This window comes from Panthera leo, chromosome C2 (genome assembly GCF_018350215.1).
Source record: "Panthera leo isolate Ple1 chromosome C2, P.leo_Ple1_pat1.1, whole genome shotgun sequence".
Taxonomy (NCBI): Eukaryota; Metazoa; Chordata; class Mammalia; order Carnivora; family Felidae; genus Panthera; species Panthera leo.
The window spans coordinates 144060724-144074937 of NC_056687.1; the positions used below are offsets into that span (position 1 = coordinate 144060724).

Here is a 14214-nt window from a genome sequence, read left to right on the forward strand (position 1 = left end):
ATTTCTAAAGCAATTTGTGGTGACCCTGTAATACGATAAGTAATTGAGTTTCTAAACATATGATTAACTCATGAATTAAGAGCTTGTTTAAATGGTGCTTATACTTGGAGAATAGTATTTTACTAACTCATGAATATGGTATATTGACATCATTCTTTAAAGTAGGTTTTTATTGCAAAATAAGTTGCTAATATTTTTACTTTATTTTAGTTATATTATTTTTAGTACACACATAATTATTGAGCCTAGAAGTTGGAGGCTTAATCATATAATTCTAATGTTTTGTATGTTAAAAATTTTTATAATAAAATACTCGGAGAAATGTTGTTTTCAAACCATTTGAATTAATGGATAAAAGGCAAAACTGTATAAGCAAAAGATTCCTTTAGTTTTAAAAGGAGATTTAAAACTTTGATATGGTGAAATATTTTGTTACACTTTTTCATCAGAACTAGAAAAGGGTTATCACATAATTTCATATACATATACATATACATATACATATACATATACATATACATATACATCCCAAGAGGCAGTACAGCTTAAGTAGGTAAGACCACAGAATTTGGAGCCAAACTGCCTGCATTTAAATCCCAACTCTACCATATCCTAGCTCTGGGACCTCAAACAAATTTCTTAGCTTCAGTTTTCTCTGTAAAAATGGTCATACTTATTTTTATTTTTATTTGTTACTTAAAAAATTATTTTTAAGTTTGAAGCATTTTATGCCCAGAGCAATTGATGCTTCTATTTTGTTCCTTTCTTTCTGGGTAGGTGGAAACATACATTGTTCAAAATGTATAGTCTTTATGGGATAGAGAAGATGTAGACAAAGAAGGTATAATAAGGCTGTTTCTCTGATTTTAGTTTGAACTTTCTTTCCTCATATTCTTGAATATTTATTCTTTTCTTCTGGTTTTCCAGATTAAATGTATTTATGGAAAAAGAAAAATTGGACGGTAATAGTAGAATACTGTAATGCTGCAATGGATTCCTCAGCGGAAAACAGTATGTACGTAAACAAATTGTGGGTTCAGTGTGAGTATGAAAGCTGTTTGAAGTGGAGATTGTTGTCAAGTGAGGATGCAGCCAGAGTTGATCACAATAAACCATGGTACTGCTTCATGAACACTGATTCAAGATACAATAAGTGCTCTGTTGCTGAAGAAGACTTTCCTGAAGAGTCTCAGCTTCATCAAAGTGGATTTAAGATTGTCTATTCACAACTCCCTCTTGGAAGTCTGGTTTTGGTAAAATTACAGAGTTGGCCAAGGTAAAGTTTTTGTTGTTGTTTTATAATAAACCATTGAGTTACAGTCTTGCTAAGTTTATGAATTTTTTAAACTTTTCAAACAATCAACTTTTTTCTACTATTTGTCTGATTTCTTATTTACTGTTTCCTGATCTCATCACTATTATTTCCCTGATACTTTAGGGTCTGATTCTTCTTTTTCTAATTTTTTAAATTAGAAACTTTAGGTAACCTAAACTTTAGGTGATCTTCTTTCAAATGAGCTGTTAGAAGTGTATTTTTAAGTTATGTAATATTTGGGGATTTTTAAATATCTTATTGATCTTGAGCTCTAGTTTAAATATATTGTACTCAGTTTCTTTGAATCTTATTTTATGGCCCAGCATAGTCTGTCTTGAAAAGAATGTATATTCTATAATTGTTGACTAGATGCCCAAAATATTTTTTTTCTTTTAGATTCTATAGATTTACTATTGTATAGCTCAGCGTTTCCCACACTAGACTGATTTTCCCAAGTGTGCAATATGTACTGTCGTTTGGGAAACTGTTTATCGCTCCTTCTATTCTGAATGATAGCCTTGCTGGAGTATTCTTGGTTGCAAGTTTTGGGACTTTTTTTGTTTTTTTGTTTTTTGTTGTTTGTTTTTTTTCTTTCAGCACTTTGAATATATCATGACCACTCCCTTCTGGCCTGCAAAGTTTCTGCTGAAAAATCAGCTGATAGCTTCGTGGGGCTTCTTCCCTTGTATGTAATTGTTTTTTCTCTTGCTGTTTTTAAAATTCTCTTTATTGCTATCTTTTGCCATTTTAATTATTATGTGTCTTGGTGTGGACATCCTTGAGTTGATTTTTTTGAGCATTCTCTATGCTTGCTGGATCTGGGTGTCTGTTTCCTTCCCCAGATTAAGGAAGTTTTCAGCTATTATTTCTTGAGATAAAATTTCTGCCCCTTTTCTCTGTCTTCTCCTTCTGGTACTCCTTAATGCAAATTTTATTATGCTTGATGATGTTACTGAGTTCCCTTAACCTGTTATCATTTTTTATTATTCTTTTTTTTCTTTTTGTTATTCAGTTTGTTTGCTTCCCATTACCCTGTCCTCCGGATGTTATCTGTTCTTCTGCCTCATCTAATATGCTATTGATTCCCTCCAGTGTGTGTGTTTTTTTCTTTAATTTCAGTTACTGAGTTCTTCATCTCTGACTTGTTCTGTTTTATATTTTCTAGCTCTTTCTTGAAGGTCTCACTGAGATCCTTCACTCTTTTCTCAAGTCCAGTGAGTATTTTTATGACCATTACTGAATTCTTTATCATGCATATTACTTATCTGTGTTCCATTTAGCTGTATTGCTGTGGTTTTGTACTGTTCTTTCATTTGTGACATATTCCTCTGTTTCCTCATTTTGTCTAACTCTCTGTGTTTGTCTCTATGTATTAATGAAGTCAGCTATGTTTCCTGATCTTGAAAGTGGTGGCTTTATGAAGAGGAGGTCCTGTTGTGGCCTATAATGCAAGGCTCCCTGTTCACCAGAAACAGAGGTGTGTCCTATGTGATTTGCTTGCACCCTACTAATGTGGCTGAGTTGCATTTGCCTTAGTCCACTTGGCTACAGTGGCCCACTTTGCTTGTGGGTGCACTAGGCAACGTTTGGTCCTTGTGCCATTAAGGGGTCAGTCTAGGTTGTCATGGGCTTGTGGTCGGGTGGTGTCAGCAGTCAGACCAGATGTCTGTCCCCAGTCTGCCTGCTGGGGCGACAGTTGGACTGATCAACAGGGCACCCTCTCTGTGCTGCCAGCTATAAGGTTTGGCCACTGGGACTGTGGGGGCACTGATATGTGTGGTTATCTTCCCCTCTCCCTGGGGCAGAAGTCATTTTGGAGTGGTACCAGTTCCCCTTGGAGTTGCTTGCAGGCTGTACTGGGGCAGGAGCTGCTTTGGAGGGACTCTTGCTGTGTCTCTTTCATTTTATATGACATGAGTTCTGTTCTTTAAGAGATTTTTTTCAGTCTGTTTTCTCTCTGTTGTTCAGATTGGATCATTTCTACTTTAAGTTCACTGATTCTTGCCTCTTTCCTATTCATTCTGCTATTGAGAGTATCCATTGGCTTTTTTGTTTTGGTTATTGTATTTTCTGTTGTAAAATGTACATTTGGTTCTCTCTTTCTTCTATTTAGTTTCATTTTGGATTTTATTTAAATCTGTTTTAGCAGGCTGCTCCTACTACTGCACTGAGGGGATATGAGGGAACCTCTTTGTTACTGCCAGGTGGCAGTTGGAAGCCTAGGTTTTCTACTCAGCTTTCACTTAGTCTCTTGGAAGGGAAGGGTGTTTCATTACTGGTAGCCAGGGATGAGAGTTGAGCCAAGTCACCAACTTGGTTGAGAGAGGTAGAGTATCTTGTTACTCACCTCCACTGATACCATGGGGGGAGAACCATGTTAATGCTGGAAGGTGATAACAATTCCATCTTCCCAGTAGGCCTCTTCTGCCACCACCTGAGTGGGAAGGACATGGGGCTTTATTACTGCTGGGTGTATTGAAGTGTAGGCTCACCACTTGACCTTTGTTGATGGGGATAGAGTTGGGATCTGCAGATTTTTCCATGGTATTTAGCTGTTTTCCCAGCTATTGCTTAAAAGTTTTCTGTCTTGCTAGGCTTTCCCTATGCTGGTCCTTTGACTTGAGAAAGCAGGCTTCATACGGACTTTTTGTTCCTTTGTACCCGTTGGTGTCTCTGAGTTGCTGGCTTCTTTAGCACCCAATCTAGGAGATAATGAGGCAAAAAGAACACTCAGGCAGCTCCCTGTCATAGCATTCTTCAGGTCCCAACGTCCTTATCTGGCTTATTTTCTCTTCATCTTTTAGAATCTTCTTATGTTTGTTTGAAATATAATACCCAGAAATTTTTGGTGTACTTAGTGGGAAGAATATAGAGAATTGAGTCTATTTCAACTTGTCCAGAACTGGAATCTGCAGAATAGATTTTCTTTAGCCTTTTTGTCTAAATCGTATACCCAGAGCCCCTTATTCTATTATTTTCTCAAAGTATCAAAAATACGAACTTGTTTTCTGAAATTTCTTAGCATTTTTCTTTTCACATATTTCCTCCCCTGTTCCACACAACCTCGCATACCATCAATATCCCAAAACAGTGTGGCACATTTGTTACAGTGTGTGAACCGACATTTACCTATCACTGGTGACCAAAATCCACAGTTTACATTAGGGTTTGATCTCTGTACTGTGTATTCTGTAGGTTTTGACAAATGTATAATGACATGTATTCACCATCACAGTATCATACAGAATCGTTTCACTGGCCTAAAAATCTCCTTTGTTTCACCATTCATCCATCCCACTACCCCTGGCAACTGGAAATCTTTTTACTGTATCCATAGTTTTGCCTTTTCCAGATTGCTATATTATTGTAATCATGATATGTTGCCTTTTCAGATTGGCTTCTTTCGCTTAGTGATATGCATTTAAGTTTCCCCTGTGTATTTTCATGGACATACATGGTTGTTTTCATTTGTATTTCCCTGATGACATGTCATGTGGAGCATTTTTTAATATGCCTATTTGTCATTTGTATATCTTATTTGGTGAGATGTCTACTCAGATCTTTCGCCAATCTTTTAATTCAGTTGTTCATTTTCTTATTGGGGAGCTTAAGAGTTCTTTGTGTATTTTGGATATCATTTCTTTATCAGATATGTCTTTTGCCAATATTTTCTCCCAGTCTGTGGCTTATCTTCTCATTCTCTTGCCAATGTCTTCTGCAGAGCAGATACTTTTAATTGTAATGAAGTCCAACTTACCCATCTTTTTTTCATGGATGGTGCTTTTAGTGTTGTATGCCCACTTTTATTTGTACCTTCTCTTTCCTTTATCTGTATTGATCCTTTCTTCTTTGATTTGGATTATACTTCCAGCAATTTCTCATCAGTGTAAGCTTTTGTCCTGATAAAGGAGTTTTTTGTTGGTTAGTTTTAAGTGTTCATAGGGCCCAGACTGCTCCAATACCTTCAGGTTTTGTTGTAATCCCCCTCGTAGTTTGGCTGCTGTGCTCACGTTGACTTGCTGCACTTTTCAATAAGTACTTCTTTCAGTTTTGAGGCTCTTATTTCACAAACCCATCAGACCTCTGGTTGCCTTCCCCCTCCCACCGTTTCCCCTCAAACAGATGCTAGTAATATGTGGGTCTTGTAACTGTCAGTAGTTTGAACCTGCCTGCTCCTATTTTGGTAGTTTATGTGGATAGCTTATCACTTAGTTTTGTTATAGATGTTGTGTGTCAGGTTTTGGCTTTGCTATTATAGTTGTTCTACCTGTACTTATGGGGAAATTTCAGGAGATTCTAAAACTACAATAACATTGGCACTATCTTCCCAGAATCCCTTGCTATTTTACATTGCATTCTCATACTTAACATTCTCAAAGCTAGGATACTCTGCCTCATATTACCTTGTTTTCATTCACAGTTAGCTATTCTTCATGAAGAATATAAGATGTTTTCTTTCATAGAGAGACTGTGATGGACTCACGTTAACATACATATACACATTCACACACACACACACACACACACACACACACACACACACACACACAACACATACATAAGAGGCCTTCAATTCAATACCTACATTTATGTTCTTATTCTGTCACTTACTGTTGTGGGCTGAATTGTGGTCCCCAGAAAGTCATACTTTCAAGCTCAAACCTCAGAAGTGACTGTATTTGGATTCAGAGCCTTTAAAGAGGTGACTAAGTGAAAATAAGCCATTAGGGTGGGCCCCACACCAATCTCACTAGTATTCTTATAAGAACAGGAAATTTGGACACACAAGGAAACACCAGGGATGCACATGCATAGAGGAAAAACTATGTAGAGATACAGTAGGAAGGTAGCTATCTACAAGCCAAGGAGAGGCTTCAAGAGAAACTATCCCTGCTGACCTATTAATCTTAGATTTAAAGCCTCCAAACCTATGAGAAAATAAATTTCTGTTGTTTATGCCACTCACTCTATGGTATTTTTTGTGGCAGCTTTAGCAAACTAATACATTTAATGTCTTTGCAAATATGGAAATCTCTCTGAGATATGTACCATTTGCTACTGAGTACTTTTCTAGAGATCAAATATGAAATATTGTAAATATATACATATTATTTATTTAAATCATAAAAATATTATTTTCTTCTGTAAAATAATTAGGATTGGCATGAAGAGGAGCTAGATAGCTATGTAAAAAAATATTTTAAAAGACATGAATATTGGAGCACCTGAGTGGCTCAGTTGATTGAGTGACCAACTCTTGATTGCAGTTCAGGTCATGATCTCAGAGTCGTGGGATCAAGTCCCGCATCCAGCTGCACCCTGAGCATGGAGCATGCTTAAGATTCTTATTCTCTCTCTCTCTCTCTCTCTCTCCTGCCCCTCTCCCCAACTCACTTGCTCTTGCTCTCTAAAAAAAAGGCATGAATAAAAATGCTTATTTTATGATGTTACTTATGACAGTATTTGTAGTCCCATGCCATTTTTCAGATCTAAAATTAATATTTTGAAAGCATAGAGGTTTTATTTTCTAATGGAAATTCTTAAGGTTCAATAACTAATTCAAGAAATGCATTTGTTTCTTGTCACTATATCTGAAATATTATGTTATAAATCTGATTAGGAATTTCTGTTGCAGTTTTGTGCTTATAACTGAGGGTTAGAACTTGAAATACACATGAAACATGTTTTACTCCAGCCCCTAAATGTGTCTAATCTATGATTAGAACCATCAGAATACCTGCAAAATGCAGCTATATCTACCTTCTTGCTTACTGGAAAGAGTAGAATGCATTTGGCTAAGTAATCAGATGTATTCCTCTTTATGAAATAAGTATAGTTGAATACAGGCTTAAAATATAACTTTAAAATATAAAAACTCAAATCTAGTTATATTTTTTTATTTGTTACTGTAAATACATACAAAGATTATAACAGGATAAATTGCAATAGCAGAATATAAAGGTAGAATTAACCCACTAAAAACAATCAAACATCAGTTCTTAGTTAAGCAACATTAAAGACGTTGAAGTTTCAAGTGGGAAGACCAGCTAGGTGGCTATGGAGACACTTAGGAAGTAACATTATCTGGGTCAGTTCTTGTTAGCCTATGGGTCTTACACTGAGCTTTGAAGGCTCAGAAATTCAATCTTATCAACATCTCAGAGTTAGTCTTTACAAAAGAGTTGACCTTTTCTAATAAAGCTAAAAAAGCCAAAGAGAGACTGATACAGAATCTAGAAAGGCCTATTTAATCTTTATGTAATAAAAACAAATAATTGTCAAGAGAAAGCACTTTGTCTATGGGCAAACTCCATGGAAAATCAATTTATAATAGTTACATTTACCTCCACATTGTGAGATACCTCCACACTTACATGCTTACAAAAGTACATATGTAGCTTCTTGTCTTTGATCTATGCATGTCTGTTGTGCTTAGGGTGGGGATACCTACATGTACTAAGAAGAGAAAAACTATCTTCCTAATGTTTAAGCACCCTTAATTTTTAAAAATCGATCAAATAGCATGGTATTCAGCTAGAAACGGCATAGAAGTTAAAAGTGAAAAATAATGGTGCATATTTTCCTTAGCAGAAGAAGATACATTGTCAAGCAGAAACTAGGCTCTATTTAGGGTAACTACCTTGGGCATATTTACACAGACATTTTACAAAGTTTTTCATAAATATGAAAATAAGTTTATAGAAAATATATTTGCATTCTAATGTAGTGTAGTAGTAAAATTTAATAGTAAAATATGCCTTTAAATTAACAAACCAATCCAGTGATACATTTTAGATATAGTATTTAAATTTCTAAAATGAGATTTCTACTAGATCCTTTCACTATTATAAAATATGATTTGATTACTTCTTATTTGCATTATTTTGCCTATAGATTAATATACTTATAATGTGGGGGGGGGTGGGGATGGGGAATCTCCTCCTCCCATCAGCCCCCTGTAGTTGGGTACAGCTTAGAGATTTTGTGGCAAGTATAACATTCAGTTAGTGATGATTCCAATTCATCCATTTTGTTTCCCACAGATAAAGAAGGAGGCCCAAGTAAAATCTGCTCTCCTCTTAAACATCCAAACCATGGTTTGAAAATAACAGTCATGTACTTCTCACTGAGTATAAATACACAGCAACTGAAATCATGCTTAAGCTTCAACTTCTATTGAAGGCAGTAGCTATCTCATTAAAGATCATTTCTGGGGCACCTCGGTGGCTCAGTCGGTTAAGTGTCTGGCTCTTGGTTTCAACTCAGGCCATGACATCATGGTTTGTGAGGTCGAGCCCCATGTTGGCCTCTGTGATGATGACACGGAGCCTGCTTGGAATTCTCTCTCTCTTCTCTACTCCTCTCCTGCTCATGCATGCTCCCTCTCTCTCTCAAAATAAATAAACATTAAAAAAAAAAAAAAAGATCATTTCTACTGGATGAGAAATGTGTAAGACATCAGTTTCTTCATGGTATATTTGCACTTGAAGTTACCTGTTGTATCCAAATTTCTCCTTTTCTCCAAGTGGATTCCAATACATGGATCTATTTGTGTTGTATTTGTGTATTTTACCTCCCACCACCCACAGATTCTAAAATTTATCACACAACTTTTCTTGTAATTCTGATACCTTCCCATCGGGTTGCCATCTCTTACTCTCCCTCTCTCCCTCTAAGCCCACAGACAACACTTTAGAATTTCTCATCAATATGGGGGCGCCTGGGTGGCTCAGTCGGTTAAGCGTCTGGGTGGCTCAGTCGGTTGAGCGTCCGACTTCAGCTCAGGTCACGATCTCGCGATCCGTGAGTTCGAGCCCCGCGTCGGGCTCTGGGCTGACGGCTCAGAGCCTGGAGCCTGCTTCCGATTCTGTGTCTCCCTCTCTCTCTGCCCCTCCCCCATTCATGATCTGTCTCTCTCTGTCTCAAAAATAAGTAAACGTTAAAAAAAAAAGAAAAGAATTTCTCATCAATATGGACGTGAGAAATCGGGGGGTGGAGGTGCACAATGCAGTGTCATTGTTGACAGTTTTAGAACTCAAATGGAGTTCAGAGTGAGATCAAAAAAATGGACATCAGCTTTCTTCAGTCACACTGAGTCAGAGAAAATGATGGCTGTCGCATGTGGAGAGAGGTAATCTTGCTTTCTGCAGCCATTGCCTCTCCTCAGCTTCTCCTGCAATTTGGTACATTCTATCTAGTCCTGCTTGACTAGGAGTCAGACAATTCCTTTGCACTGCCTGAAGAAATACTAAAGTGCCCCAGTTATTTGGACATTTGATGATACTTTTCATAATTCATTTGTAAACCAGCATGCAAAATTTTCTATAATATAACATGTTTTAAATAATGAATAGAAGCTTTTTTCTTTCATTGGCATCTAATTATTTTTAGGAGTCACCTCTATTTTTATTTATATTTTTTAAAGTAATAATTTAAATTGAATACCCTTGGGCCCAATAGGTTTGTGTGTAAAAGAAGTTGTATCAGTATTTGTGTCAGAAAAGCTTATCTTAAACATAGTAACTGCAAAATTTCTTTTCATGTCTCAAGTGTTATAAGTCCTGTGATTGTTTTACACTGAATGGAGTTGATGCTACTTATAATTTGATACTGCTTGGCAATAATCCTTTTTAAAATTGCTGTGAGGTGCAAATCACCTAGTATTAAACACGAACCCCTTACATTTTACAGAGCAGTCAACAAATATAACAATCACAATTTGGCTTCTTTTAAAGTAGTTATTAATCCAGTTGGAGGACCTACTGTTTCTTGATTTCTGATAAGTTAGAAGTGTCCAATGCAGCTGCCATTCATTCTTAATCATTTATTTGCCTATTGAAATCTTTTTCTTTTGAGTGGTTTCCTTCAGAAATGTAGACTTCCAATGTAGATTTAAAAGATAAACTCCACTCAAGGTTTCTTTTAAGCACTCTTGAGCCCAATAAGGTTGCCAAATAGCAGTGATACTGTGATGTGAACCTGATAATAACTAGATAGGTCCTGAACCTCTCTTTGACTTTTCCATTATCATTTCCAGTTTTCCAAAGTATTAGACTTCTTTGGGTTCTCTGTAGTCTGACTCAATTTGTGATCCTCCAGCCCTTCCTCTTCCCTGATCTAGGGCTGCCAGACAGCCCCTTCTCCTAACTCAGAAAGGCCCAAGAGTCAAAGAACTCTGCTCAGCATCCCGTTCAATTCACATACTCCACCATCCCTGGTGACTGGTGCACCCAAGTCATCACCTGGCAACTATACTTGGGATATGTCAGCTTCCTGGAATCAATTTTTTTTTCATTAATACTAACTATGACATATTGTGTTAGTTTACATTGTGTTATTTGTGATCTGTAAAGACTTTTTTTTACAGTGGTATGGTAGATGTATTTCTATATTTAGGACTTTGTAACTTTCATATCAATAGATAATTTAGTAGAAGATCAACCATCTATGGTCCTCAAACCCAAGAAATTTGTAGATTTTGCATTTTTGTGATTTCAGATTCTTTATAGCGTGATTTGTATGCTTTCTCTAGGTTTTAAAATTATCTAAATGTCTAATTTGTCCAGTTTCTAAATAAATGCGACAAAATAATGCTTTGTATCATTCTTCCTACTTCTCATTTATACCAACAATCTTACTGTATATGATTGTATTAGTTTGCTAGGGCTGCCATAACGAAGTATCAAAGACTAGGTAGCTTAAAAATAACAGAAATTTATTATCTTACCCTTCTGAGGCTAAAATTCTCAGGTCAAGGTGTGTCAGCAGGGTTGATTTCTTCTGAGACTCTCACCTTGGTTTGTAGATGGTTTTCTCCTTGTGTTCTTCATATGGTCTTCCCTTTGTGCATGTATGTGTCATAATATTCTTTTTTATAGGGAAACTAGTCATGTTGCATTAGGGCCCACCTTTTAACTTAGTTATTTCCTTAAAGACACTATCTCCAAATACAGTCACATTCTGAGATACTGGAGATGAGGACTTCAACATGTGAATGTGGTGAGGGGAACCCAGTTTGGTTCATAATGGTGGCACTCTACAATATTTCTATTTGCCAAACCCCAAAAAATGTATAAAGCATGTACTTGTTTGAATTTTATAACTAGGACAGTGAGGAACCAGAGTCATAGCAAGGCCTAGTTACCTGCTTGAGGCCTCTTGTCTGGTAGAAGGCAGAACAAGAGCCTGAATCTTCTGATTTGAACCTGACTACCTTTTTTCACAAGAGAGCTGCAAACTGAAGTAGAACTTGGCATTCCTTAGTCACAGCTTCCTGACCTTATTTGCTGTCTTCCTTTCCTGCATTAGTCTCCGAACAGTAGGTCAGAGTCTCAAAAGATTGCTAAAACAGTCAAAACTTAGTTGATGTATATATATATCTTAAAAACACCTATATACATATACAGATACATATATCTTTATACATATAACATATATATATCTTTATATATATCACATATATATGTGTGATATATATATCTTTATATATGTAACATACATATACATATGATATATATATATATATGTATATATATATATATGTTTTTGCCAAATGGAAAAATGAACCTATCAAGGAATTTCTAGAGGTTTATGTCACGAAAGAACATACCTCTAAAGATTTATTTTTAGTAAAGGATAAATCTTATTTCTAGAACTAAAAATTTTTAGAAATTTGGTCTTCCAGTGGAGCAGATGCAAGGAAGGGGCAATATAGAACTGCTGAGCTCTGTTTCTGCATTTCCCACAGTAGTTAGAATTTTTAGTGTTATCGCAGCCTAAGCTGCCAGTACCCCTTTGGCAGCCCTGAGCCCTTTGGCTCAGGAAATGCCAGCTCTCTTCTACCCTGTCAGAAACTGTCAGTGGGTTGACATTTTAGTAATTAAGCCTTCTGATTGGTTAGAGTTGATTCAAAGCTGCCATGAATCTTACATTTCCTATTAGCCCTGACTAAATGTCTCTTACAGATCCTGGAGATCATCCTTCTGTCTTATAATTCTTTTTCCTTGTATCTTATGTTTATCTTAAATATGTGACTTTTCCAAAGCTTTCTATATCTACAAAGATACAACTGATTACATCTATCAAGTGAATATCCTACTTTTAAAGGATACAAGTATGAATATGTTTAATTTGGGGGAGTTTTAAAAATTCCTAGGAGAAAGTTTGATATATGATTGTCACAGATGTATTGATTTCTCCCTTTTTTTTTTTTAAAGCATCAAAATAATTAAAACTACTTTCTTTTGAAAGCTGGCCAGGGATACTTTGCCCAGATCCTTTTAAAGGGAAATATGTGACCTATGACCTGGATGGAAATGTTGAACAGTATCACATAGAATTCCTGGGTGATCCCCATTCAAGATCATGGATAAATGCAACATTTGTTGGACATTATAGTATCACATTAAAGGTAGGTACAGTAACATCCCGAGTTTTATTCTTCTTGTGCTTGTTTTTAGTTATGGCCATTTTTGTCTCAGAACCTAAAAGATACATAATTATTTAGTTTTATACTTATATGAACAAAATAGTATACTATTTGTTTAAACCAAATATTTGGATTTTTGAAGAAGTTTTTTCGAAGGAAGTGTGAAAACTAGAGCAGTTTAAAATTTTATTTTCCTAATGGCAGTATAGTATGAATCAATGGAGGACTTTACATAATTGCCTTTTGAAACAATTTTAAGATTATCAGTTGGTAATTTTTTAAAATTTCCCTTGAGAAGACTCTAAGTTGTAGCCCTAGCTCATAGGGAAAATTAATTGTGGAATGCAACCAGAGTTTCAAATTTCAAACAGAATATTTCATTATACTAACTCCTTCAGTATCTTTTTAAACTTTAAATCACACACTACAATTAATGAATAGGCTGGACTCTCAGGTTAATGAGAGTAGGTGACGTGGATCTATTTCCGTGGGTTTGGTTTAGTTATTATAAATCAATTCAATTATCTGTGTCTGTTTTATAATATTGAAACTTTTCATCTGCAAACCATACTTTCATTAGAAATCTGATTTAAAAATAGATGTCAGAAATGTGGATTCCTTTGTTTCTATTTTATGGTGAAACATATATATGTTCCAATACACATATAGATGAATGTACATTTAAACCACACCATTTAATCCACAGTGTAAGTAAATCTGTGTAAATTTGAGGTAGTTTAAAACAGGCTTTTACTATATCTTTGGCATAAGCACTATCTTTTTTCCATGCAACTTGAAAGAAACTGGAATGGAAGGCCATTTTAATAAAAATATTTAAGCATGAAATAACATACATACATTCATTCCATGGTAGTTGTGAGTCAGTCATCTTAATGTGAGGCACCTTCTCTGCTTTGACGTTTTGGATGTGTTCCTAGCCACTTCTCCTGGCAACCACAGAAGACAGGAAGAATTGTTCTCCCTTCTGTGCCCTTCTCCCCTTTCCTAAAGGACGGGAAAACCTGCTAGCTCTCATGAAGGAGGCCTTAGAATCTTAGACATTTGACAATATGGTAAAGAGCAAGGCATTCTTAAGAAATTATATTTAAATATAAGTGAAAACTAGAAGTGAATTTTTAAATTGTCTCAACTAATATTTCTCTCAAGATTTGAATTCTGTGAGGATTAATTTAAGTTGATTCCAGTGAGCATACCATTAATCCCTGGGACAAGGAAAAAAACCTGATGCTAAACAAAGCTAAACTCAAGCATCGGGAGCCAGAAGTTTTTAACTTTCTGAAAGCATTAAAGCAAACTTGGAAATTCTCGGCAAAGACCATCAATTCAGGGCTCCTTAAATTAAGCAGACCCCTAATACAAGGATGAGAACAGAGAAAAATAAAGTATTCATTTCCCCTTTTCCTTCCCCCAGTCTCCCAGCTAGCCAGGTACTCTAGGTAGATAACCCATT

At 35.9% G+C, this 14214-nt stretch overlaps 1 protein-coding gene across 1 annotated transcript in view; it reads left to right on the forward strand.

Annotated features, from left to right (window-relative positions):
• The first annotated feature begins 940 nt into the window (after positions 1-940).
• ZCWPW2 (zinc finger CW-type and PWWP domain containing 2) overlaps positions 941-14214 on the forward strand; it is an 84516-nt gene continuing 71242 nt past the window's right edge. The window contains 3 exon segments of the mRNA XM_042903632.1: positions 941-961; positions 963-1276; positions 12566-12725. Of these exon segments, the coding sequence (XP_042759566.1) occupies positions 941-961; positions 963-1276; positions 12566-12725 (495 nt within the window).